The 25,632-nt window shown below is 44.8% G+C and overlaps 1 protein-coding gene across 1 annotated transcript in view; it reads left to right on the forward strand.

The window, feature by feature from the left end:
* The window catches only part of LOC311058213 (receptor-interacting serine/threonine-protein kinase 3-like), a 40,395-nt gene extending 16,417 nt beyond the window's left edge, over window positions 1-23,978 (forward strand). The window contains exons 2-10 of the mRNA XM_084075578.1: window positions 6,841-7,004; window positions 12,161-12,329; window positions 13,160-13,318; window positions 14,659-14,801; window positions 17,970-18,016; window positions 18,262-18,405; window positions 21,484-21,566; window positions 21,717-21,732; window positions 23,388-23,978. Coding sequence (XP_083931704.1) covers window positions 6,847-7,004; window positions 12,161-12,329; window positions 13,160-13,318; window positions 14,659-14,801; window positions 17,970-18,016; window positions 18,262-18,405; window positions 21,484-21,566; window positions 21,717-21,732; window positions 23,388-23,398 — 930 coding nt within the window. The 5' untranslated portion in view covers window positions 6,841-6,846 and the 3' untranslated portion in view covers window positions 23,399-23,978. The remainder of the gene's footprint in view (window positions 1-6,840; window positions 7,005-12,160; window positions 12,330-13,159; window positions 13,319-14,658; window positions 14,802-17,969; window positions 18,017-18,261; window positions 18,406-21,483; window positions 21,567-21,716; window positions 21,733-23,387) is intronic.
* Window positions 23,979-25,632: the final 1,654 nt, after the last annotated feature.

Consider the following 25,632-nt stretch of genomic DNA (forward strand, 5'->3'; position numbering starts at 1 on the left):
TGCTGCTTGAGAGCACCTAAGGGTGGGTGGAAGCTTGTCCCCTTCTACCTTGTGTTTGCAGAAAATCACTCACTATCATCATTGCTGTCACTAGCCAATGTATATTGACAGTCTTCATCATTTTGGCAGTCAGCAGTACACTGACATCTAGGATTTTGGAAGTGGCACCAATATGGAAAATTCTGGGTGCAGACTAGCCAAAGCTTTGCCTGCATTTCATGCCTTTACAGGAGCAGATAACACTGGGAGATTTTCTAGGATAGGCAAACCTACCTGGTGGAACAGCTACCTCAAAGCTGGTGATGATGTCCTCGAGGCTCTGAAGATGCTTTCTCAAACCAGTGATGTGACAGAGGATCTACTAACTACAGTAGCTAAGTTTGTATGCACTGCATTTACCATACTTACTTAAAGGGGATCAAAATCGAAAACATCCCTGAACTGAGATGGCATCTATTCTGCAAACACATGGCAGAAGGGGACAAGCTTCCACCCACCCTTTGCTCAGCAGGAGTTCCTTGACCCACTCAACAATGGCTACAAGGACATGGACGGTGAAACCAGTTACAACTGAGTCCCTCCCAGCACCAGAGGCAATCATTGAGATGGTAAAGCAGACTGTTCTTCACTTAGATGTTCGTGCAGATCAGTGGGGCTACCCTGTACGGAGCTACACAGTATGTCAGTGTACTGCTGACTGCCAAAATGATGACTGTCAAGATACATTGGCTAGTGACAGCAATGATGATGGTGAGAATGATGTATAGACTGGTCTAGTTTGTGTTTGTGTAAATAAATGACGCAATCGAGAAATCATCTGTCTCTGTCTCTTCAGATAATTATATATTACAATTCTAGATTGTTATGTAAATATGTGCTATTGATCACTGATTTTAATTAGCACCATTGGATTTCCTGAAAAATGTAGATTTAACCACTTGAATCATGATCCTATGTAATCTAGAAGTCAAAATAGTGGAGAAACGAATATTACATTTTTCTTTTTTTCCCCCCAAAAATCAAGGATTATGACCCAAATCTGTGTCATTGATCATTTGTAAATATTTTTAATTAGCACCATTGAATTTCCTGACCCTAAAAATGTAGATTTAGCCACTAGAATCCAGATCCTATGTAATCTAGAAGTATAGATATTGAAAATTCAAATTCAAAGGTCGCCATTTTGCAAAATCCAAGATGGCCACCATATTGGCTTCTGCGCAAATGGAATCATGGATTTTCTGATTTGTTATACTCTGAAGTTTCCAAAAATGTATAGTTTTCCTAATCCCCCGAAAATTTTAACGAACCTTCTTTTTTGGACATATAGAACTGGACTAAAAGCATACAGGCTTCTCCTGTGCCCACTCTTCTGGTTACCAAGGAGGAGTTTAAAGGGATATTTCACTTTCAAATAAAATAAACATAAACAAATGTATATAGAAAATAAATGAAAAAAGTAATGGAAAAATCACGGCCCCTTCACGCATTAGAATGTCCTTCTAATGCATGAGAGGGCAATTTTGGCACCTCCCTCCGCCTAGGGCGTCTATAGGACATGCCGGCCCTGCCTGTAATACACCGTTCTGGCTTTTGCTTTTTGCAGGGTAGCTGTCTCAAATGTAGGTGAAATACCCAGATGTCTGCATGTCTATGGCACACAGGTTGTTGGACCTGTGGGTCTAGTGTGTCCCTCCAACCCCTCAGTACCACACCAGTGTAGTGTAGAGTGGGTGTGTTACAGTCAGGGACAGGACAAACTGTGGGGATCGTTAGTGGAGTTTCAGGAGCAGGGTAGCGGGACAGGGTAGTGGGACAGAGATCCAGGGGGTCTCAGATGAAAGTGGTTCTGAAGCATTGAAGAGGGGCTGTGATGGGGGTGTGGTTCAAATGGCTCTGACTCTGGGCGAATCTCTTACAAATCCACAGGGATCTGAGTTCATATCAACCACTGTTCATTCCTCTGAGTTCATATTAACCACCGTTCATTCCTCTGAGTTCATAACCACTGTTCATTCCTCTGAGTTCATATCAGCCACTGCTCATTCCTCTCCTCGCTATAACTGACATATGTGTGTTGGTGTTCTTAGGCTCCTTGCTATTAATGACTTGTCCTGACATGTGTGTTTGTGTGATTATCGTATGCATTATGTGTCGTAGAGCCATTCTCTTCATGAAACACAAACTTTCCTATCCGTTGATCCGGGTTGACACAAAATGTACTGTAAATGGCCATGGGAATGTATGTTTTATTGATTGTACAAGTCATGTAGAAATGAAGGCAGGTGCACAATAGCCTAAAAAGGATAGACACAAGAAAAAAAATGTATTTCCATTGTGGTCCTTTGGTTGTGACAGGAGAAAAGAAAAGGGGGGTACCTAGAAAAAATGGCACAACATGCATACAGTAGGGCAGGCTGTATATTTTAAATGCAAATAAAAACGGAACACATCAGTCTTGTATTTGTCCACCCCCAAACCAAACAATGCAAACTATATGCAGTTTCTTCCCACCTCTTGTGGTTGGCTTATTGTCTCCGCCAGGCTGAAAGGCATGGCGAGAGAGTATGCTTTACCCCCTGTCCGTCCGTCCGTCCGTCCGTCCGTCCGTCCGTCCGTCCGTCCGTTAGCAGCTAATCTCCGGCACCGTTGGCCCAGTTGTGCACACCCACTCCCTGGATGCCAATTCAGAACCTCTGCCCCACGTTTTTCACATGGGCCTGTTATAGCGCCACCAGGAGGCCGATTTGTGCAAAACCCATTTTTTCCCATTACTCCTACAGCTTTTAACCAAACGCCATGCAAATCGGTACACACTATCTCTATAGTCATGTGATCAACCCGGATCTGTCCGATTTCCCATTTTCCATCCTCATTGGCTAAGGTTGGCTTCCAAAGTTTGCAGGATTGGTCCATTTTGAACAAACTGCCTCAAATCATGAACGCAGCTTGCCATTTCCATAAAATTGCACACGCACATTCCCACTAGGCAGAGGAAGAAATACTCAAATGTTCAAATCAGCCTCATGGTGGCGCTATAACAGGCCGATTTGCATTTTTAACTGTAACTGCACGGATCTGCACGGATCTGCGTGAAACCCTAGAGGTAAAGGAAAAACCTTTGCCATGCATTTTTCACATCTGCCTTTTAGAGCGCCACCAGGAGGCTGACTTTTGGAAAACATTTTTGTTGCTATTACTCCTTCACATTCTGTCCAAAAATCACGCAAATCGGTACACAGTGGCCCTCATTTATCAACGCAGCGTATAAACCGGCGTATATTTTTCCATATATTCGGCCGTACACCAACGTCGAAGTCACATTTATCAACGCATCCTACACAGCTGATCCGAGCGTACACTTGGTCCCAGCGTTGATAAATGTGACGGCTGAAACCGAGCGTCATTTAAATAACACACCCTTAAATATTCTCAAAACGCCCCGATTTTACGACATGAAGACGAACCAGAATACGACCAAAGACATGAAAAGCCAATAAGAAACAGTTTCCCCCGCTGGTCTCACCGCACACGCCTCTCTCTCTCGCTCTCTCTCGCTCTCTCGCTCTCTCTCTCACACACACCCGCCCAACTTTGTCCTTCATGTCCGTGTCCGTAGCGTAGCGGTACATGAGACTCGGGCGGAATGCAGTGATTCCGTGCCGCCACATTAATATTGGAGCGTCGGGTTTATATCCTTAACCCAGCCAGGGGCCTGTTCCTCAAAAGGGAATTAGAGCTTAAGGCTGGCTTTAACACCTATCCTGGCTTAATTTAGCCAGGATTAGGGCTGAATCGGTTCCTCAAAAGCTAAATTAGCTTGAAGATTAGTTTAGGCAGTTCACCTGGCTAAGTTTAGCCATGACCCGATTCCTCAAAAGAGAATTGAATCAAGCCTACCTTAGTTACCATGGCAATTTAGCTGTGAAGTTAGCCTGCTCAGGAGCAGGCTAACAGCCAAGCTTACTTAATCCAGTGCCTTGTTCTTCAAGTTTTTCCACAGTTAATTCAACACATGTGTTTGAATATGGACTCATTTTAATGACCTTGCATTCAAATAAAATGAAATAAATACAATCAGATATAATCAAATTAATTATATTACTGAAATAGTGTGTGACCATGAATCATAATTGTTTCACAATGACTCATGTGATGTCATTGTCACTCTGTTAACACTATAGTTCATATTGTTGTTAGATGTTTGATAATATATAACAGATTTTTTTTTAATATTATAAAAAATGTCTATATATATATATATATATATATATATATATATATAAATTATTAGTTACGGGTTTAAAAGAGCCTCTTCACTGAATGTAAGTCAATGAGGAGCATATTTTAAATTATCAGTTTCTAGTCAATGGAGAAATATTTTTTTATTTCTTGTCCACCTTTGGAGTTACATCATGATGACAAGGTAACTACACAACCCAAACCTCTACCAAAGTGGTCTTGCAAATGTGGGGTTATTGCATGTCCCGCCGTCCCCCGTCCCCCCGTCCCCCGCTCATCCCGTCGCGGCCCCCAGTCGCGGTACACCCCCCGTCCCGTGCGTCCCGTTGCCGTACACACACACACACACACACACACACACACACACACACACACACACACACACACACACTCTGTGTGTGCTTGCAATACTTTGCCATGCTTTCTCCCTGGATCTATTTATTGCGGTCGCGTTTCCTTTCTCGCTTATAATACATTTTACTTCCTTGTATGATTTCATGAGCTGCTGCAATGCTGCTGTTCAGCCACAGAGAGGAACGCCGCTCTGGTTTTGGACTCCATGATTGGTCAAGTTCAAGGATTCTGCTATCGACTTTCATGGTCTTTTATAGAAATACGTGAAGCCTGGCTTCATTATCCTGGTTGGACATAGCCTGGCTTGACAAGGCCTAGCTCGACAAAGTCGCTCCTTTTCAGCCTGGCTTTGCTTCGAGGAACGGAATAAACGAGGCTTATATGGACCCGACTTTGTCAAGTCTGGATTTGGCTTAAGTCCAGGCTTAGTTTATTCACCTTTTGAGGAACAGGCCCCAGGTTGTGTAGCCTACATAACTCTCTATGACATAACTCCATAACATAGGACAAGCTACTGTAAGTTTGTAGACCTCACTGTCAGTGAAAAGATGGTCGGGGCCAGGGGTGCAATGCTCAGTGGACGGGGTTGCACGCCGAGCAACCACTTATTTGGCCAGGGGGACGCGCAGGCACACACATAGATTTAAAACTACTTTAAATTCACACTTCATCAAAGTTTACAAAGGCTCCTGACTCACGCCAGGTACATTAACATAGGAATTAGCCTATATGCATATCAATTGTCCATTGTGTAACCTGTACTGTAGGTGTTAAGCGACGTGCGTGTCACGTCATTAAAATAGAGAGCAACCACTTCTCAAATGAGCATAGCATCACTGCTCGGGGCTCCCGAAAATTCTCTCGCAGAAGCGCTGCTGCGCTGAAAATAGCAGATCTACAAGCTCACAACGCGTCGCGATGCAACGCTGGCTTGTGAGATTGTAGATCTGCTATTTTCAATACAGACAGATCTACAATCTTATCTGAATGACTGTTAAAGCAGTTTGTTTAAATTACTTTATAAAATTATATATTTTCACAGCGATTATTTATTACTGTAGATATACACATTTAGGAGTGGATTATGTGTCCAGATCAAATCAAATCAAATCAACGTTTATTTATATAGCACATTTCACATGACAGAGTCAAACAAAGTGCTGTACAGGTAAAGAAACACACAACAAAGAGCAAACAATGCAAAATAAACAGACGTAGAGTACAAGAATTAAGTGCAAATAAAAACAAATCAACCATTAGCACCAGTCGATGGGGAGGCAGGGATACATCAGATGCCACTATAGGCCAGGGAGAAAAAATGAGTCTTTAGTTGCGATTTAAAAGTAGCTAGCGACTGGGCCGCTTTGATATGCAGGGGCAGAATATTCCAGAGCCTGGGAGCAGCCACTGCGAAGGCCCGGTCGCCCCTGTTTTTTTTTGTGGGTGTTGCCGGCACCTCCAGCAGTAGCTGGTCAGCCGACCTCAAGGCTCTGGGTGGAGAATGATTGGAAATTAGATCGGCAAGGGACGGGGGTGCCAACCCATTTCGAATCTTAAAAACAAACATTAAAATCTTAAAATCTATTCTAAAACGGACAGGGAGCCAATGGAGCGAGGCTAAAACTGGAGTGATGCTTGTCAGACAGTCAGACAATGGTGATCCGCAGGTCTAGAATGGAATAAACGGGTGCAGCCAACGTCAACAACTCGTCTCGACCAGACGTGAGATTTCAGCCTACGGTAGGATGAAGCCCACGTCAGGATATATTGATAAATGCCGAAAGGTGCGGTGATTACGCCGTACGCTCATTATTCGGACTGCACCGCGTTGATAAATGAGGGCCAGTATCTCTATAGTCATGTGATCAAGATGGAAGTGTCCGATATTTCATATTCCATCCTAATTGGCCAACCTTGGCTTCCAAAATTTTCTGGATAGGTCCGTTTGAACAAAATGCCTCAAATCATGAACGCAACGTGCGATTTCTGTGGAATTTTGCAAACACATTCCCACTAGGTCGAGGAAGAAATGCTACCCTTTTCACATTGCCTTATTATAGCGCCACCAGGAGGCCACAATAACCTACCTGACCTGGTGGAGACCTGTGCTCCGAGGAGCACTTTTTCTAGTTAATATTGTGATATTTCAATGATGCAATTATTGCAACATCCCTACACTTCCCCCGGTATTTTTGTGTAGTATGTAAATGACCTTGTCTTTGTAATCCTCTCCCCTCTCTTTAGTGAACCATGGCCAGCTGCCCAGATCTAGCAGTGATTGATGAGAAGAGTCTGGACAAGAAGGACTGGAAGGTGATTGGTGTAGGTGGATTTGGTCAAGTCTTTAAGGTCAGACATCTTCAGTGGAGAGAGGATGTGGCCATTAAACTATTAGGTCTTGATGACGGGTAAGTGATGAGGGTGATACTGAAGAATACTGTTACTGGTGATGACAATTTAAAAAGATACAAACTGTATTTCAAAGTACACTTACACTGCACTTGTTCTTGGACACAAGACACACACACACACACACACACACACACACACACACACACACACACACACACACACACACACACACACACACACACACAATGAAATATTTATTTATGTCCACATAAACAGAAGTACGAGATGTACAAAGGACATAAACACTGCCAGTGCAGTCAGATAATGGGGAAACAGCCAGTTACAAAGTGCATGTAAGGCAGAGCATTATTACATACAAAACAAAAGATGGCATACTTGTCGAACACAGCGGACAACAATCATGGGTAAAGGAAACAACGCCTCCTCCAAATTGAGCGGCTTCCTATAACAGCTGATATTGAGCAGTACCTTGCTAATTGTTTAGCCCTCCTTTTGGAGGGGAGGCATGCGTTAATCCGACAGACCTTTTCTCCGACTATGTGGCATCCGCGTGCGGTTAGGGTTAGGGTGCGGGTTTGGTTCGGGTTTACTGTTTAATGTCGGAGCACTGCGCTGTCGGAGGAATGCGCTGTCGGACTAACGTATTGCACCCCAGCCTGAGTGCCTCCGACAAAAGACGAACGGCAGCCATTGCTGTTGTCCGAGTGCCTTCACGGCTTACTTTAGTTTTTAAAACGGTCTCAAACTTTTTTTTTGAGGCACGGAATTTACTATTAAGATATCGTTTGGATAGAATTTAGTTCACAGCCCGCCCCTCCCGGTTCTCTGAATTTATATTTTTAAATAGGCTCTGTCATGATTAATTGACCACATATATGAAGTTAAACGGGTGCAGTACGTTAGTCCGACAGCGCATTCCTCCGACAGCGCAGTGCTCCGACATTAAACAGTAAACCCGAACCAAACCCGCACCCTAACCCTAACCGCACGCGGATGCCACATAGTCGGAGAAAAGGTCTGTCGGATTAACGCATGCCTCCCGGCTGTGACACGAATGTATCCCAATAAGGCAACCTATTTTGGGCATGGCAATCTCAAAAGTCCCGTTGCGTCATATTAGTGACGGAGGTGGTAAAAATCCACTGCAATTGGCTGAAGGGGAAAAACGATCATTGGCTGAAGGGGTTGTCAGTCAACGGTATTACTCCCGCCCCAACTCCAGCCCACAGCGAATATTGCAGAAAGGCGTTTCAGGCCAGACTCATTCCTGAAATCAAATGGAAATGAGATTTCCGGAGGGAGGGTTTACCAGGCTACATTTGAAGACCCGTCACAACCAACTTGTGCACGTGCCCTGGGCTTCCAAAGATAAAAAACAAAAGTTTACATCTGTAGCCTAGCTGAGAGATGGTCTGCTCTAGCTGATGATATTTTAGCACTTGGTTAGGAAGGCTTCCTCTAAGCTGTAATCAAAAGGGGGTCATGCCTATGTTCCCTCAGCCCTATGTTCCCTCAATCCCTAACAATTTTATTTTATCCAAATTAGTCCCTATGTTCGCTCAGCCCTATGTTCCCTCAACCCTATGTTCCCTCATCCCAAATTAGACCCTATGTTCCCTCAGCCCTATGTTCCCTCATCCCAAATTAGGCCCTATGTTCCCTCAGCCCTATGTTCCCTCATCCCAAATTAGACCCTATCTTCCCTCAGCCGTTCCTTCAGTGTCACATAATGGCCCTTCCATAATGTGCTGTTGGGGTCACCTGTTGGGTTCCCCCAGGCTCCCCAAGGTATCCCCCAAAGGTATTAGACTATATATAGATATATTATTAGTACGTTCTAAGTTATAAGACTCCGCGGAGACCCCCGTCTCGGTCTCGCTAGGTCGGGGTGGGCCACGGAGGAGTGGGGAGGAGGCCGGGGCCTCTCTGCACGTGGTCCCGCCGCGCCTGGTCGGCAGCGTCCGCCGAGCAACCAGAGGTGCACCTAGAGGTGCCGGCGGGGCCCTTGCAAGAGGCGGGCTACGATTACCAATCGGTCAGAATCAATTGTGGGTTCCACGGCCCTTGCGGGCGGCGTGGTTCCCGGAACACAGTGCTTTGACTAGAGTGGCCACTGTGGCAGACGGCGGGCCCTGCATTCGGGCAGGCCTACCGTCCGTCCAGAGCATCCGCACGCCGGATCAACATATCCGGTCTGGGAAAAGTTGCCGATTGTACCGGGAGAGAATTTCAAAAGAGGGGGCCATGGTGGACCCCAGATCCTCCTGGGCTCTCCGAGGACCTCCAGGGCGCCCATCCGCCCGGCCGTGCCCGAGTGGAGGCCTCTGTCTTCCCATAAGCCCGATGGCCACCGTGGCCTCCAATTTCATGGCCATCGCCGCTCGGCCCACCTGGGCCGCCCCAGACGGAGCCTCGCGTCGGGCATCGCCACGGCCAAGCTCCACAGGTACGTTCTAGAGTGAGTGGGCGTCCCGACCGGGAGACTTTTTCACAGGAGGGAGGCAGTGACGAGCGGGACGCCTCCTGGGCCACGGGGAGGGGACAGGGAGGTACGACGCGGAGATCCAGGGCAAGGCGGCCCGCGCCCCCCCCAGACGGAGCCTCGCGTCGGGCGAGGCTCCGTCGCCCTAGCTATCCTATGGCACCAGTTGGCCCTTGTCCGTAGCTTCCCACTCTCCACCAGGGGAGAGCCAGGGAGCCCAGGGCGACCTGAGGCTGCAACACTTCAGGCTGCAACCTCCAGGATCCATGGCCCTGCGAGGCACGGGGACGCCCCCGAATATGGTGCACCATGTCCGGCCATGGTCCCTAGCTACCCTATGGCACAAGTGGCCACTTTCCCCCCATGCGAAATTTCACGCATGGGAGAGGCCGCAAGCCCTAAAGCTCCTGAGCCTTCCGGAGCTTTTTTTTTTGTTTTTCGGACGCCGTTTGCCCGGGCAGCCACCCAGGGCCCCGGGGGGGGGGGGGGGGGGGGGGGGGGGGCACCGACGCGTGCGCACCCCCGGCCCGGATCCAACGAGCCCTCCGCCGGCCCCGGGCGACCCACGGATCGGGAGGTACCGGCCGTTTTAGCCCAAAAAGGCGCAGATCGACAAGCCGAAAAAAGTTGGAATTTTAGGCCGGGGGTCCTCCAAGGGGTCTCCGGGGACCTCTGGAGCCCATGCGGACAGTTAGAAAAAAAATCTAATTTTTTCAAAGAACCATGATTTTGGGGGTCTTCGTCGCCCCGTCGCTACCCTAGGAAGGTGCCTCCTCCTGGGCATGATCCCTAGCTATCCTATGGCACGAGTCGGCCCTTCTCCCTGGCTTCCCCCTTCCAGCAGGGGAGAGACCAGGAGCCCTGGGCCTCCCAGCAGACTGCCGGGTTCACACTCGGTTGCTCTACCCGCCCCGGGAGCCACCCGCCCCGGGAGCCACCATCCCTGGGCGCGGAGGTGGGCCGGGGACCCCTGGGGGGGACCATGGACCGGGGAGGGCCTTGTGGACACGGCCGGTATTGCGCCCCGCAGCCACCACAGGCCTATCCAGGCTTGTGGATCTGCTCTTTTTTCACGGCAGGACTTTGTCCCTTTTCCAGACCCACGACGGGGGACCCGCCGGCCGCCCTTACCCGCCTCGGGAGCCACCGTCCCTGGGCATGGAGGTGGACCGGGGACCCCCGGGGGTCCCTGGCTCCATGTGGACACTTAGCCCCATCGCTTCCCCCAGGAAGGTGCCTCTTCCTGGGCATGGTCCCTACCTATCCGATGGCACCAGTCGGCCCTTCTCCCTGGCTTCCCCCTTCACACAGGGGAAGGGCCAGGGAGCCCAGTGCCTCCCGGCACAGTGCCGGGTTCACACTCGCCCGCTCTACCCGCCCCGGGAGACACCGTCCCGGGCACTGAGGTGGTCCATGGACCCCTGGGGGACCATGGACCGGGGACGGTGCCACCTGTGGCCGCCGGTGGTATTGCACCCCACGACAACAGGCTTTACAGGCTTTTACAAGCTTGTGGATCTGCTCTTTTTCCACCCTTTTTGAGCCCGGATTTCGGCTTTCGGACCCACGGGGCGTCGGAGCCGCGCCAAATAACCTTAAATTGTACGTGTTGAAAGCATATGTTCTGGGGGTACGTATACGTGTACATTATGTCACAAGGAAAACTTGACCATGATGACCATGACCATGACTGACCATGATGCTGACCATGCTACTGACCATGATACTGACCATGATGCTGACATGATACTGACATGATACTGACCATGATACTGACATGATACTGACCATGATACTGACCATGATACTGACCATGATACTGACATGATACTGACCATGATACTGACATGATACTGACCATGATACTGACATGATACTGACCATGATACTGACATGATACTGACCATGATACTGACATGATACTGACCATGATACTGACATGATACTGACCATGATACTGACCATGATACTGACCATGATACTGACATGATACTGACATGATACTGACCATGATACTGACCATGATACTGACATGATACTGACATGATACTGACCATGATACTGACATGATACTGACCATGATACTGACATGATACTGACCATGATACTGACATGATACTGACCATGATACTGACATGATACTGACCATGATACTGACCATGATACTGACCATGATACTGACATGATACTGACATGATACTGACCATGATACTGACCATGATACTGACATGATACTGACATGATACTGACCATGATACTGACATGATACAAAACATTAGAATATTACATGGGCTGATGGAACATAAGGCTGAAGGAACATAGGGCTGAGGGAATATAGGGCTGAGGGAACATAGGGTCTATTTTGGGATGAGGGAACATAGGGTCTAATTTGGGATGAGGGAACATAGGGTTGAGGGAACATAGGGTCTAATTTGGGATGAGGGAACATAGGGCTGAGGGAACATAGGGTCTAATTTGGGATGAGGGAACGTAGGGTTGAGGGAACATAGGGTCTAATTTGGGATGAGGGAACATAGGGCTGAGGGAACATAGGGCTGAGGGAACATAAGGCTGAGGGAACGCACGCACGCACGCACGCACGCACACACACACACACACACACACACACACACACACACACACACACACACACACACACACACACACACAATTAAATTCTTATATATATTGAAACCCTCTCGTCTTCAGAAAATCAGATAGGGCCTTGGATCGTGAGTCTAAACTGATGAGACGGGCAGCGAGCCGCCATGTCATCCAGGTCCTGGGGGTCTTCAGGGGCCGTCAACCATCTGCCCCTGGCATACAGATCGGCCTGGTCATGAAATTGATGGAGAGAGGATCCCTCGCCTCCTTGCAGGTCATCTTTTTCCCCTTTATTGATTCACTGATTTATTTGATGATCCAATAATGTTGAACAATTTCCAACATAGTGTCAGTGAGTCCTTGTAAAATGTTTTTCTGTTTTGTCTTTCATCTCAAAAGGTTATGATGATGGTTATATTTATGTATGTTGAACTGATCTGATAATTAAACAAAATAACTTCCCAAATTTGAAAACCTTATTCTTAAAAGAAAACAATACACAAATGTCACATCATCTTCTCTTTCTCTAAACCAAAAAAAATAAAATAATAAGTATGTCATGAAACCTTTAAAGACCTGGTGCCGTGATCTTCAGTGACCCCCCCCCCCCCAAACATAATCATCAGGTATTATGGTTATACCAGGAGGAAGATTTTTTTCAAAAAAGTGTACAGAAATTGTTAAAATTATGTTTTTATGTGGACACGCCTCCAGTTCATTAAGTATACCTGGTTCTCACCTCCGCACCACCCACCTGTCCTAGTCCCTCCTCCTCCTCATGCCCACACCTGTTGTGTTATGATAATGAGGAGGGTATATATTTACTATGTCACTCAAGGGCTGTTTTTCTATTGGCACGTTTGACCTCAAGGTTTCAGCCTCCAGGTCGAAACTCAAAATAGTCAGAGAAGACATAAAACACCATAAAAACACCACCAGGGGGCGTAATGAAGTTCTATCAACCTCATAGACACATGAAAAACAGAAAAAGTGCAAAACCATGGCACCACCTCTTTAAGAATTATATATTTAAATGAGCCTTTATTTGTATGTGTGACTCTGATTCTGAGCCAGACCTTTCTGCTTTAACCCCTCCATCAACAGAAAAAACGAAACCACCCTCTACCCTTGTCCCTGGTCTTTCGACTGGCTCATCAAGTGGCTCTGGGCATGAAGCACCTTCACAGTCTCACCCCTGATCCCATCATCCACAAGGACCTGAAGCCTGGCAATGTACTGCTGGACACCAACCTAAATGTCAAGGTGAGTCCCAGACAAATGTTTGGATGATTACCATCAGTGATGATGGATCAAGCATGTCCATCCTCTGGGATTGTTAGAGCTCATATTCATTCAGTTATTGTTTTTGATTGATTGATTGAATACTTTATTAGTCAGAAATGTAAACCGCATGAGTACAGTCAGACATTTAGGCTAAAAGGATAACACAAACAAGTCCTGGGGAATTGTTTCCATTGTGGTCCTATGTATTAAATTCATAAACATAGCATAAAAATTACACAATAATACATAACAAATGCAAAACACTATTATGTGCAAAAGGAGAAAAACGAAAAATGCTGGCAGTGAATGACACCTCCTTTCTGTGGGAAACATTGCATTTACCTCCCCTTGTGGTCTCCTGATAGATGGATTTTCCGGCCTGTTTTGAAAGATCCCATCCCTTAATAGATTGTGTAAGGGATGGTGCCGCGCATTTCACATTTTGGTGGTAGAGTAGTAGAATGAGAAATTTACCATGTTTGTTCTATAACTGGGCCTATCTAATTGCTTAACCTTGTCTCCTACCCCGAGCCATCCCAGACTAGCAAAATGTGTTGGAATTAGGTGGGTCATGGGATACATATCCATCCTACCCGTATCACTGCAGAAACTTTCCATGGACCAGGTCAGGAATTTAATGACGGCTGAGATGGCCATGGTGTCAAAGTGCCCATCTTGCTTATGCAAGTGATTTACAACTCAGTTGTACAAACAGTGCCACTTAAAAACACAAGCACCACAGGCTGGCAACGCATGCGCGTGCACACGCACATGCGCACACACGCACGCACACACACACACACACACACACACACACACACACACACACACACACACACACACACACACACACACACACACACACACACACACACACACACACACACACACACACACAGGGGTATGGGCCCTGTCAACACACACACACAGAGTAGTACTGTTTGCATACACCCACACACTCATCTGAGGTGTTTAACCTACTTTATTCACCTGCATCAACATGTTGTGAGAGGACAAGCCTCAGTGTCTTGTACATGCACCAACTCTATATGAATGTAACAGGCTTACGCTACAAATGCTTAAATGTTTTCACATACAAAAAGACACGTTTGCCACACTGGCGATTGTAAACAAACACATTATGAGAAAAGTATCAGAGAATAGGAAAGAAGCATACTATCGCTTACTATATCATCATTCACTCTTGCTCTCTCTCTCCTAACCTTCTCTCTATTCCTCCTTCCATTTTTCTGCATGTCTCTCTTCCTCCATCTCTGTTTCCTTTATTTTCTCTCCATTCTCCTCTCTTATTCATTCAGATCACTGACTTAGGCATTTCCAAGTTTGTCGACACTGTGACGTCCGCTGGTATCAAGGGGATGGGAACGACAAGCTACATGCCTCCAGAGGCTTTAATCCCCTCCTTGTCATACAGAGCCACCCTTGCCTTTGATGTCTACAGGTATAAATCACTGTGGGAGCGTCTATCTAATCATATCCCCAGAATCAACTCAGCTGTCTGTTGCTGCAAAGCCCTGTGCATGTCAACATAAATCATGAACTGCTCATTACGTGTAGTGGATAGGCTTCATACCATTCAAGTACAAAGTTCATGTTGTCATGTTGATCTTTCTGTTTTATTAGATTTGTTTTGTTTTGTTTAACAGAAAGTAGATACATGAAACTACTTATGTGTACCTAAGTTCACTTAGGCCTATGTGTACAGTGACAAATACCCCAACAATATTACCCGAGCCATGGCTAAATGATTCCACCCGAGCACTCAGACGCTCATGCCGGCGTGCTGAGAGAAAATGGCCTCCCTCACTAACCCCCGTGAAGCACCTCTCATTGCCCCCTCTCTTGCCCTCTCTGTAAATTAAAAAAAAAAATGTATTGAAAACATTTCTGACCTTAGGTCAGCACACATTTTCACCACCCTAGACCCTGTTACCTCCCTGTGCCCTGTCACTCTTGATCAGTTCCAGCCAATCACTCTGTCCTTCCTCAATGATACAATTATGCACCTTCACTCCACTAACTGCCCTTCCGATAGCATCCCCCTGGCTCCTCAGAGAAGTCCTTGGTGCTGTTAGCCCAAGTGTTTTATCACTCATTAATTGCTCCCTCACCTCAGGTTGTGTCCCGGCTGCCTTCAAGCATGCTGTGGTAAATCCTCTTCTTAAGAAGAAAAACCTTGATGCTTCTGTTTTATCTAATTTTAGACCTATCTCCCAGCTACCTTTCCTTTCAAAAGTTCTGGAGAAGGTAGTCTATGCCCAATTACAGTCATTTTTAATCACCCACAACCTCCATGAAAAATTCCAGTTAGGATTTAAACCAGGCCACAGTACCGAGACAGCACTCCTTAGGGTTTTTAATGATTTAATTCTAACTGTTGACACTGATACCCCCGCCATCCTCGTGCTCCTCGACCTCTCAGCGGCGTTCGACACTGTCGATCACAGGACTCTCCTGTCACGCCTTGAACACCAGGTCGGTATCACAAGCACAGCCCTGTCCTGGTTCAAGTCGTACCTGTTTGATAGGACCTTTGCTGTCAAACTGGGGGAACCCTCGGCCCCTGTGGAATATTTGAACCATATCTCCCCTATCAAGTATTGTGTTTTTGATCACTGATGTTAGTATAAAGTTACCACGTTTGTTTTGCGAAGACATTCAAGTGCTATGCTCCCATATGTTTCTGTAGATCTGTTGGCCTTTCATTCTTTGCCACCTCAGAAACCTTTTGATCCATTGTTTGGAAGGGCACCCTGGGCCTTCTTCACCTGTTATTCAAAGTTGAGTGTTTACAGTAGAAATAGGGGGTTGAAAGAACCCTTCTGATCAGATCAAGGGTATCTCTGAGTTCATTATCATATCAATTACCTTGTTCCTTTCTTGAGAAGTTGCCAGTCTGTCAATGAAGTTCATCGAACCAAAGTCTACAATCACTAACGTATACAGGTTCTTGGATTCATTCAAAAGCTAACAACATGTTGAGTAAGATGGTTTACAAAGTTTCATGTGGAAATATAGTTTAAAGTAGAATACATGTTTATCCCTGTTAATGTAATTCTCTGTAAATGCAAATTGGTTCAACCACTGACTGGGAGTGCTGAGTTTGGGTTGTCCAGCCTCCAGCTTGGTTGAATGTGACTGGTCAAATGAGAACTAGAGGAGGAGTTGGAAAGTTAGGGATGATCTCTTGACTGAAGAGTATAAATTGTATTGATTGATGTGATTTTGTGTGCTCTGTGTCATTCGATCCAAGGACAGACACCTTGCTGTAATCGCTGTCTTGCAAATAAAGACTTACAAAGTATCTTCAACTCTGACTCAAGACTCTCTTCCAAGGCAGGCCTGCGACCTTATCACTGATAATATACAACACCCCCCTCACATGTGGGGTCCCCCAGGGTTCCGTACTGGGCCCAATATTATTTTTTACTGTATATGCTACCCCTCGGGTCCATTTTTACCAAACATAACATCTCCTTCCATTGCTATGTCGATGATGTCCAGATTTATTTACCCATCAAACTGGACTCATTTTCAACCCCTACTCGACTGTTTACAGGATGTAAAAACCTGGATGGACAACAATTTCCTGACACTCAACCAAAACAAAACTGAGATCATATTATTTGGCCACAACACCGTCACACCCCCCAACATCCCGGACACCCTCATATCCAACATCTGCACCTCTGCCAAAAATCTTGGTGTAATCCTGGATAGCGCCTTCAAATTTGACAAACACATCAGTTCTGTTGTAAAAGCTAGCTCCTTTCAACTCCGACTTCTCGCCAAGGTTAAGGCCTATCTCCCCCGACCACAATTAGAAATAGCTATTCATGCCTTCATTTCCTCACGACTCGATAACTGCATTTCCCTCTACACCGGCTTAGAACAGTCATGTCTCAGGCGCCTACAGCTGGTCCAAAATGCTGCGGACCGCCTTCTTACTGGCACAAAAAAGATGTGAGCATATCTGTCCTGTCCTGGCCTCATTACACTGGCTCCCTGTCAATTTTAGAATTCATTTTAAGGTCCTTTTATTTGCTTTTAAATCTCAACATGGGCTAGCTCCACTATACCTCGCTGAGCTCATAGAACCATACACTCCAGCCAGGGCCCTAAGGTCTGCTGATCAGTCTTTACTGATCGTCCCACCAACCAATAAAAGGACCAGGGGTGGCCGCGCTTTTGCTGCTGCCGCCCCCTGCGCTTTGGAACGACCTCCCTCTCCCCATCCGATCTGCCCAGTCCATTGGGGTTTTCAGATCCCTCCTTAAAACCCACCTATTCTCTCTGGCTTTTAATTGCCCTTGATCCACTATTGTGTCTTAACAATGTACCGTATTTGTCTGTGTGCCAATGGGCGCTTATTGATGCGTTGATGCTTTGTTTGTCTCAACCTTGTACAGCACTTTGGTCAGCTTCTGTTGTTTTAAATGTGCTTTATAAATAAAGTTTGATTTGATTTGATTTGAACAATATGGACATTTTATCTCCGGCCCTGTATCTAGTTGCTATTTTGTTGTCCTTTGTATGTGTTATGTGTTATGTGTTATTGTTATATTTAAGGTAATTGCTGACATTGCCGATGTCTCTCTTTTTATTTTAGCTATGGGATACTTCTGTGGTCCATTGCAAAGGGGAAAGAACCATATGGCAAGTGATTTTCTCTCTCTTATTTTTTCCTTCTTTGTCCTTTATCTCTCCATCAATCTCTCACTCCTTAAATCACACATTGCCTCTGACTCACATATGGCACTCTTTGGCTTAATGTTAATTCAACGATAGCAATAATTAGAAACACATTGTTTGACAAGTGCCTGATCTCCTATAAATTACTAAGGATTCTCTTCAATTCATCCATCCCCTCCCATCATCTATCCTCCACTCTGTTCTCTCAGATACCGACCCCGCCATCATAGAGTATCAGGTCCCTAAGGGACAAAGGCCGTCCCTGGTGGAGATTGACCCTGAGCTGGAGGACCTGGCCCAACTCATGGAGGGGTGCTGGCACCAAAAACAGGATGAAAGACCTCTGTTTCCAGGTGAGAAGGCTGCCATGCAACAACCATCACTTGATGGAAAGTTGAATAGTTTTAGACCTCCAACCTGCAGAGATAGGCCTGCTGACACTGGTGAACTGATCACCAAGGAGAGAAAAATGAAATACCACTGAACACAATGGAATGTTGCTGCTATGTGTGTGTGTGTGTGTGTGTGTGTGTCGTGACCGCGTGTGGGTGCGTGTATTTTCAAGTGCCGTGAATACCGTGCTGTGCTTCCTGTTCCACACACACACACACACACACACACACACACACACACACACACACACACACACACACACACACACACACACACACACACACACACACACACACACACACACACATACATACACAAAGTAACGTGTAGAAGGGGCTAGAAACACTTAAAAACGACTGTGCAAAACAGAGAGCTGTGTTCAACTACTGTTAACACTAAAAGTAGTTTAGCAACAAATCAAATTGGATATTTTAGGCAGTTCTAATCATCAAACAGGAAGTTGCTAGGATGTGGTTGCTAGGGCAACATTAATCAAATAGCATACGATATTACATGTCATCAACAAATACAAACACTATGGGTCGGTTGCACCAAAAGGGATTAAATAAAGCTTAGTTTAGGGTTAATCAAAGATTTGTTGATCTAGGATTTATTTTAATTCGAGTTGTGTTGCACCACTTAATTTTAAGCATTGCTTAACAAATCTGTGATTTAAATCCTTAACCTGTGATTAAAACGTTAAACAGTGATTAAAACTTTAAACAGTGATTATTTCATGGATTAAACTTTGTTGTGTGTCCGCCATCTTGGATTTGCGCTGTAAATAAAAAGGAATACTTCTTCTCTTGAGCCAAATATCATTAGAATTATTTTTTATTCACTTTTGAGATAATGTGGGCAGGCGTGTTATAAATATCTCCTGCAATTGCAGGCCCAATTTTATCAATTATTCTCATTACAGACTCTTTGCTGAATCTGTACCGCCTTTTAAATTCAGCATTATCATAACATTCGACTGGGTTTAGACGGTCCCTTATTTTTCTTTGAGCTACTCTTTCGTTTTCATGAAGCCATCTGATATATGCTGCCATGTTTACATTTAAACCACCTGTACTGCAAGTTTAGAATTAATCCCTTACTGACATTTAAATTGGAGTTTAAAGTAGTGGTGCAACAGGATTAACATTAATCCAGGTTTACTGTGAAAATGAAAACCAAGATTAAATGGATGGTTTAAAACTAAACCTGGTTAGTGGAAACTAGGTTTAAAGTTTGGTGCAACTGGATTAATAGATAAACCTTGATTTAAACCAGGTTCAAGCTTAATCCCTCTTGGTGCAACCGACCCTCAATGTACAAAGGATATGGGGAAATTACATTTACCTCCCTTTGTGGTCCCCCGATAGATGTTTTTCAGCCATTGACCAATCAGGAAAGGTGGCATGCCTAAGTTACACCAATGATGTGTACTATGATTGGACACTGAAACCAGTTCAATGATATGACACATGTCTGTATAAAAGAAGTGGTCGAAAGATAGGAATGATCAAATATCGACCTAACGAAACAGGCTGCAGAGCTAAGTTACACCAATGAAGGACAAAGTCCTCAACGAGTCCAATTATGAACCACAAGTCTGTATGACAAGCGCAGTGTAAAAAACATATATTCATGACCAATCAGAAAAGGGTGAAGCTAAACGCCAGTCCACACCAATGCAACTAGTCGCATTTCCTTGCAACATGCAACTATACTTGCAACCATTCCCCCACTGGCAGCTGCAAGGAGTTGCATTGGTGCAGTCTGGCCTTTAGTTACACCAATGAAGACTAGAGCCATATTCCAATACTCTAACGTCCACACTCCTGTTCTCCACTCACGCCTCAGGCCTGCCTCTGTGCGAGGAGGTGAGGATTAGATGTGAATCCGGAGGAATCAAGGATGACAGCCACATTCCAATTCCACACATTCCTGCCTGCTCACTCACTCGGTCCTCCTGGCTTCATGTTATGTTGTATATTAGATGCTGCCTTTCTCAAATATGAGCTGGTTGACTTGCATTCTCCCACACCATGCAAAACAAACAGCACAATTGTATAAATATGGGTACACTGTCGCGCCGGGTCGGAGGTTCTAGGGAAGCGTTGAAAGTATTTAGACCGTCGGATAGCAGCGGGCTGGCGGAGAGGAGGTAGAGCTCTCTGGTTGGCTGATGATGAAGATGAAACGTTGAATTACTTTATGTGCAAGTCTTGTGTGGTGAATATCCTACAGTAGGCTACTCGGAACAGAAATGATAGGCTTCCATTTTTTCTAATCATTCTAGCTATCTATTTCTGCAGGCACACAGTGTGTATTGTTTCAATTAACATTAAATGTGAAAGATATGATACACCAAAATAGTTTAATTACAGATGACCTTGTGCCCATGCCCTAAGCACCCTGTAGTCTGTCGTTGTTGTGTCTCAGGTGCATCCAGAAACTTTATTTCACACTTTCCAACCGTCTGATCTCCCGACTTCATTCGACTGCCAGTCTGTATAGTAATCTGTAGTATTCTGTTTGGTGGAGAGCTACCTTAGGACATACTTAGTTTAATTAATACTTAACTAATTGGTCATAATAATATTGTTTTCCCTTGGAATACATAGGCCCTCAATGGAAACAAGACCACTACGACTTTTTGGAGTAAATCCTTTCAGACCAAGTGTATGACTGTACTCGTGCTGTTTGCATTTCTTTCTAATAAAGTATTCAATCAATCAATTAATCATTCCTTAGATCATTACACAACTCCCCAAATAGGCTACGCCCATTTCCACCTGTAGTCAAGTGATCAAGATGTATCTTTCACAATTCATTCCAATTGACTATGATCGGCTTTCAATGTTTGCGGGAGGAGCCCAATTTACACGACATGCCACAAGCCAGATGTTGTGCCAGATTATATCCTCTCTGTTCTAAGATGGCAGAACAGAGAGCAGAATAGAAGAGAGTGGTGGAATAGAACAGTGTTATAGTCATGGTTCTAAGAATCAACTGCAGTCTGTCTGATAAACTGAATCTACTGTTCCCAGAATGCGCTGTTCGGACAGAAGCCCTCTTTGAGAAGCACAAGTCTAGGATTGAAGATGCCGTCCAACAAGTGGTTACAGAGCTGGTAATGAATACACACAGTCAGCACTCACTTTAAAACGATACCGTCTTACAAGTGCTAAAGGAGCTGGTAATGATGATGGTAATGATTATCTATCTATTCAAATGTGTTTGTCTTTTTTTTTTTTTTTTTTTTTTTTCTCCCTCTCTCCAGGACCAACAGGAATCAGGTATGTGCTTATTCTCAATGATCATCTTCGTAAATCAAGGTTCGAGGTTCATTTTATTTGTCATTTACATGATAGCACATGAAACGAAAATCGTACTCAGGACCAGAAGTGTACAATAAAATAACTATCAATAAATAAAAAAATAAGCATACAATCCTGAAGTGCAGTGAATTCAAACTGAGCAGCATATTAAAAATGGTAGCATCCAGCATGTATCAAAACATGGTAACATGGTAGCATGACATACTGTATAACAGCACAGCTAGGCAGAACAGCCAAAGTGCATTTATTGGGGCTAGCTGGGAGGGAATTCGGCCAAAATCATCAAGATCATGCACTTGGTGACAAGTTTTAGATTTTTTGGTGATATCTGACGTTCATATTGACAGAAAACTCTCCACACAGTGTTTGTGTTAGATGCGCCCCTCCGGAAGTCTCGCAAGACGAAATTTCACCCGTGATTTCATCCAACTCCGTTTCTGTCATCATATCACCTAAAAAATAAATGGAGCGATAAAAATATGCGATTTAGCGCACGGACCGTCCGCTCATATTTTTAGCTACGGTAGACTAGGGATGGAGATATGAAAATGTTCTACTGTACCACTCGTCCTATGATATAATAACATCATATTGGTGAGAAAAAGGCTAGTCCGTAATTCTCCTTTAAGGTTAGTCTCCGTCATTCCAGCTGCACAGAGAAGCTGGATTGCCGATCTGCCCATAAAGTCCCTGCACCCAACTTCCAAAGGGTGGATGGTTGCAGCCCAGACCAGGTCTTTGCACTCTGCAGCCAAGTCGGAATACTTAAAGGGACAGTTCACCCAAAAAAGTACTTATTTTCTATCTGGAGACTCCGCCGGTCATCACATTATTGGCTTAGGAATGCGATAAAAACAAAAAAGAATCTCTATCCACTCTAGCCGAGTGTTACGCTATCTGAGGCTGAGGGATGGCTTGATTCCAAACCACTGGGCGAGGTTTCTGGGACAGGAAAGGGTGTCATATGCTGCCCTTATCTGGAAGCTGAGTTGTGTTTGTGGAGTTCACTTGCTGCTGTTGCTTATTATGTACCTTACAGACAATGGCCTGGATAGTTCATATTCAAAACAGGGCCGTGCACATATCCTACAACAAATTACTACGCACTTCTCATCGGGATGATGAGAAGTGCCAAGAGTCTCCCGCCCTGTTAATATTAATATTGAAGTACTACACAATTTAAGAATATGTTATAACTGATTCCCACCCTTGTGGTAAATGCACCTCAGTGCATTTTTCAAAACCTCATTTAGCCCTTGTGGTAAATGCACCTCAGTGCATTTTTCAAAACCTCATTTAGCGACTTGCTCAGGCAAACCTACGTTGTTGTTCAGAAGCATGCACTGCTATGTCCAGCTAAACTACAGTATGCCCAGGTCAAACACCTGATTTTTGGTGAGTCCCTGATTACCATGGTGTTATTGACCCCAAATGAGTAGATACAAATACTACCAGTTTAGCTTGGCTGATGAATAGGAAGGTAGATGGGTTTTCTAGAATGCTTTTTATCTTTCTCAATAGATCCTCATCATCACCAATATTATCAATGTCAATACTTGTTTTGTTTTGCACAGATATGGTAATTAACAGTAGCTTTGTTCTTTTCCTCTTAGGAAGTGAGTGATGCTGTGGAGCAGGAGTTTTGTTGTCCGAGCTGTGCACGGCCTGTTCCTCCAGTCTCCTTGTGTACTTCCATACTTGTCCACCAGATGTCTTCGCATCTTGTCCTTTTGCTTGTAATCCCTGTATTAATTGCACATGGGTTGATTACCCGTTGCCTTCATCTGTTAGTGGATTTAGCCTTTGTCTCAGTCTTTGTCCAGTGCTGCCAGCAGAACCTCAGAAAGGAGGACAGGCACAGCAGGGACCCCCAAATTGATGTGTATCATAGCCACGGTCAAAATATTTTGTACCAGGCACCCCGCATGATTATTCCAGATTTTTCAAAATGTTTAGAAAATACAAGCTATGAGCTTGTAGATCGGCTACTTTAGAATATAGTGTAAAATAGGTTTAAAGGGGTTTAAACTGATTTTGATGCTCTATTAACTATTAGCTGGGGACCCCCTTTATTTAGGGAACCAAATGTCACATAAAGTGAATATTATATGCATAGTCTGCTATGCGCATGCGCGCACCGGTGTGTGTGAGTTGTGGTTGAATGGCATCTGGAAATAAATCAGTCTGGTGGTGTACCCTGTGAAGTGTGTGTCAGAGCGTCCTATGTGTTATAATCTAAATTGATTACGAACGCATGAAAACGCCATATGGTCTCAGAAGGTAAAGGGATAGTTCACACCCAAAATGACTTTTCTTCTATCGATTACTCATCCCATGGAGACTTGAATTCATGGATATTTTTGTCGCAATCCTAAGCCAATAATTTGATGACCGGCAGCTGTTCCGGTAGGAGACACAAAGGCCCTCATTTATCAACGGAGCGTAAAAAGCGTCTTATATTTTTCCATATATTCGGCCGTACACCAACGTCGAAGTCACATTTATCAAAGGATCCTATACAGCCGATCGTAGCGTATATCAGGTCGGAGCTTTGATAAATCTCACGTCTGAAAACGAGCGTCATTTAAATAACACGCCCTTAAATATTCACAAAATGCCCGACTTCACGACATGAAGAACCAGAATACGACCCAAAAAAAGCATGAAAAGCCAACAAGAAAGAGTTTCCCCCACTCGCCTCGCCACACACGCACACGCCTCTCTCTCTCTCTCTCTCTCACACACTCACACACACACACACACACACACACACACACCCGCCCAACTTTGTCTTTCATGTAATCCGTAACGTAGCGGTACAATCTTTGTTGTCACATAGGCATGCTTGTAGCCTACATGAATGACATATTATGATACCAATCACATCGCCATGAATGGAATACGTTTGTATACCCATTTATTTAACCCATACCGAGCAGTGCGTGTTCGAGTTACACTAAATAAAGCAGTCATGAGACTCGGGCAGAATGCAGTGATCCCGTGCCGCCACGTTAATATTGGAGCGTCGGGTTTATATCCTTAACCCAGCCAGGTTGTGTAGCCTACATAACTCTCTATGACATAACTCCATAACATAGGACAAGCTTCTGTAAGTTTGTAGACCTCACTGTCCATGAAAAGATGGTCGGGACTCCCGAAAATTCTCTCGCAGAAGTGCTGCTGCGCTCGTATATTTTGAAAATAGCAGATCTACAAGCTCACAACGCGTTGCGATGCAACCTGTTGTGAGCTTGTAGATCTGCTATTTTCAAATAGCCAATGCAGCCAGATCTGCAAGCTTAACCGAATGACTGTTAAAGAAGTTTGTTTAAATTAGTTTATAAAATGATATATTTTCTCATTTATTTAGTGTAGATATACACATTTTGGAGTGGATTATGTGTCCAGATGCCTGTCAGACAGTCAGACAATGCTGCTCCGCAGGTCTACAATGGAATAAACGGGCGCAGCCAAGGTCAACAACTGCTATCGACCAGACGTGAGATCTCAGCCTACGGTAGGATGAATCCAATGTCAGGATACAGTATATTGATAAATGCCGAAAGTTGCGGTGATCTCGCCGTACGCCAATTATTTGGTCTGCACCGCGTTGATAAATGAGGGCCAAAGAGTCTCCTTTGTGTCTCCTACCGGAACCACTGGTCAGCAAATGATTGGCTTAGGAATGCGACAAAAAAAAAAAAAAAAAGTCTCCAGTCTCCATGATAAAAACCAATCGATAGAAAAAAAGTATTTGTTTGGGTGAACTATCCCTTTAACATTACAGTTGGGAAAGAAAAGGAATAGTAATTTTGAGTCATCTGAATATGTGTGTGCATCGCCATGGCAAAGTTATCC

This window comes from Gymnoscopelus microlampas, assembly GCF_963454915.1.
Source record: "Gymnoscopelus microlampas genome assembly, chromosome: 13".
NCBI classification, from domain to species: Eukaryota; Metazoa; Chordata; class Actinopteri; order Myctophiformes; family Myctophidae; genus Gymnoscopelus; species Gymnoscopelus microlampas.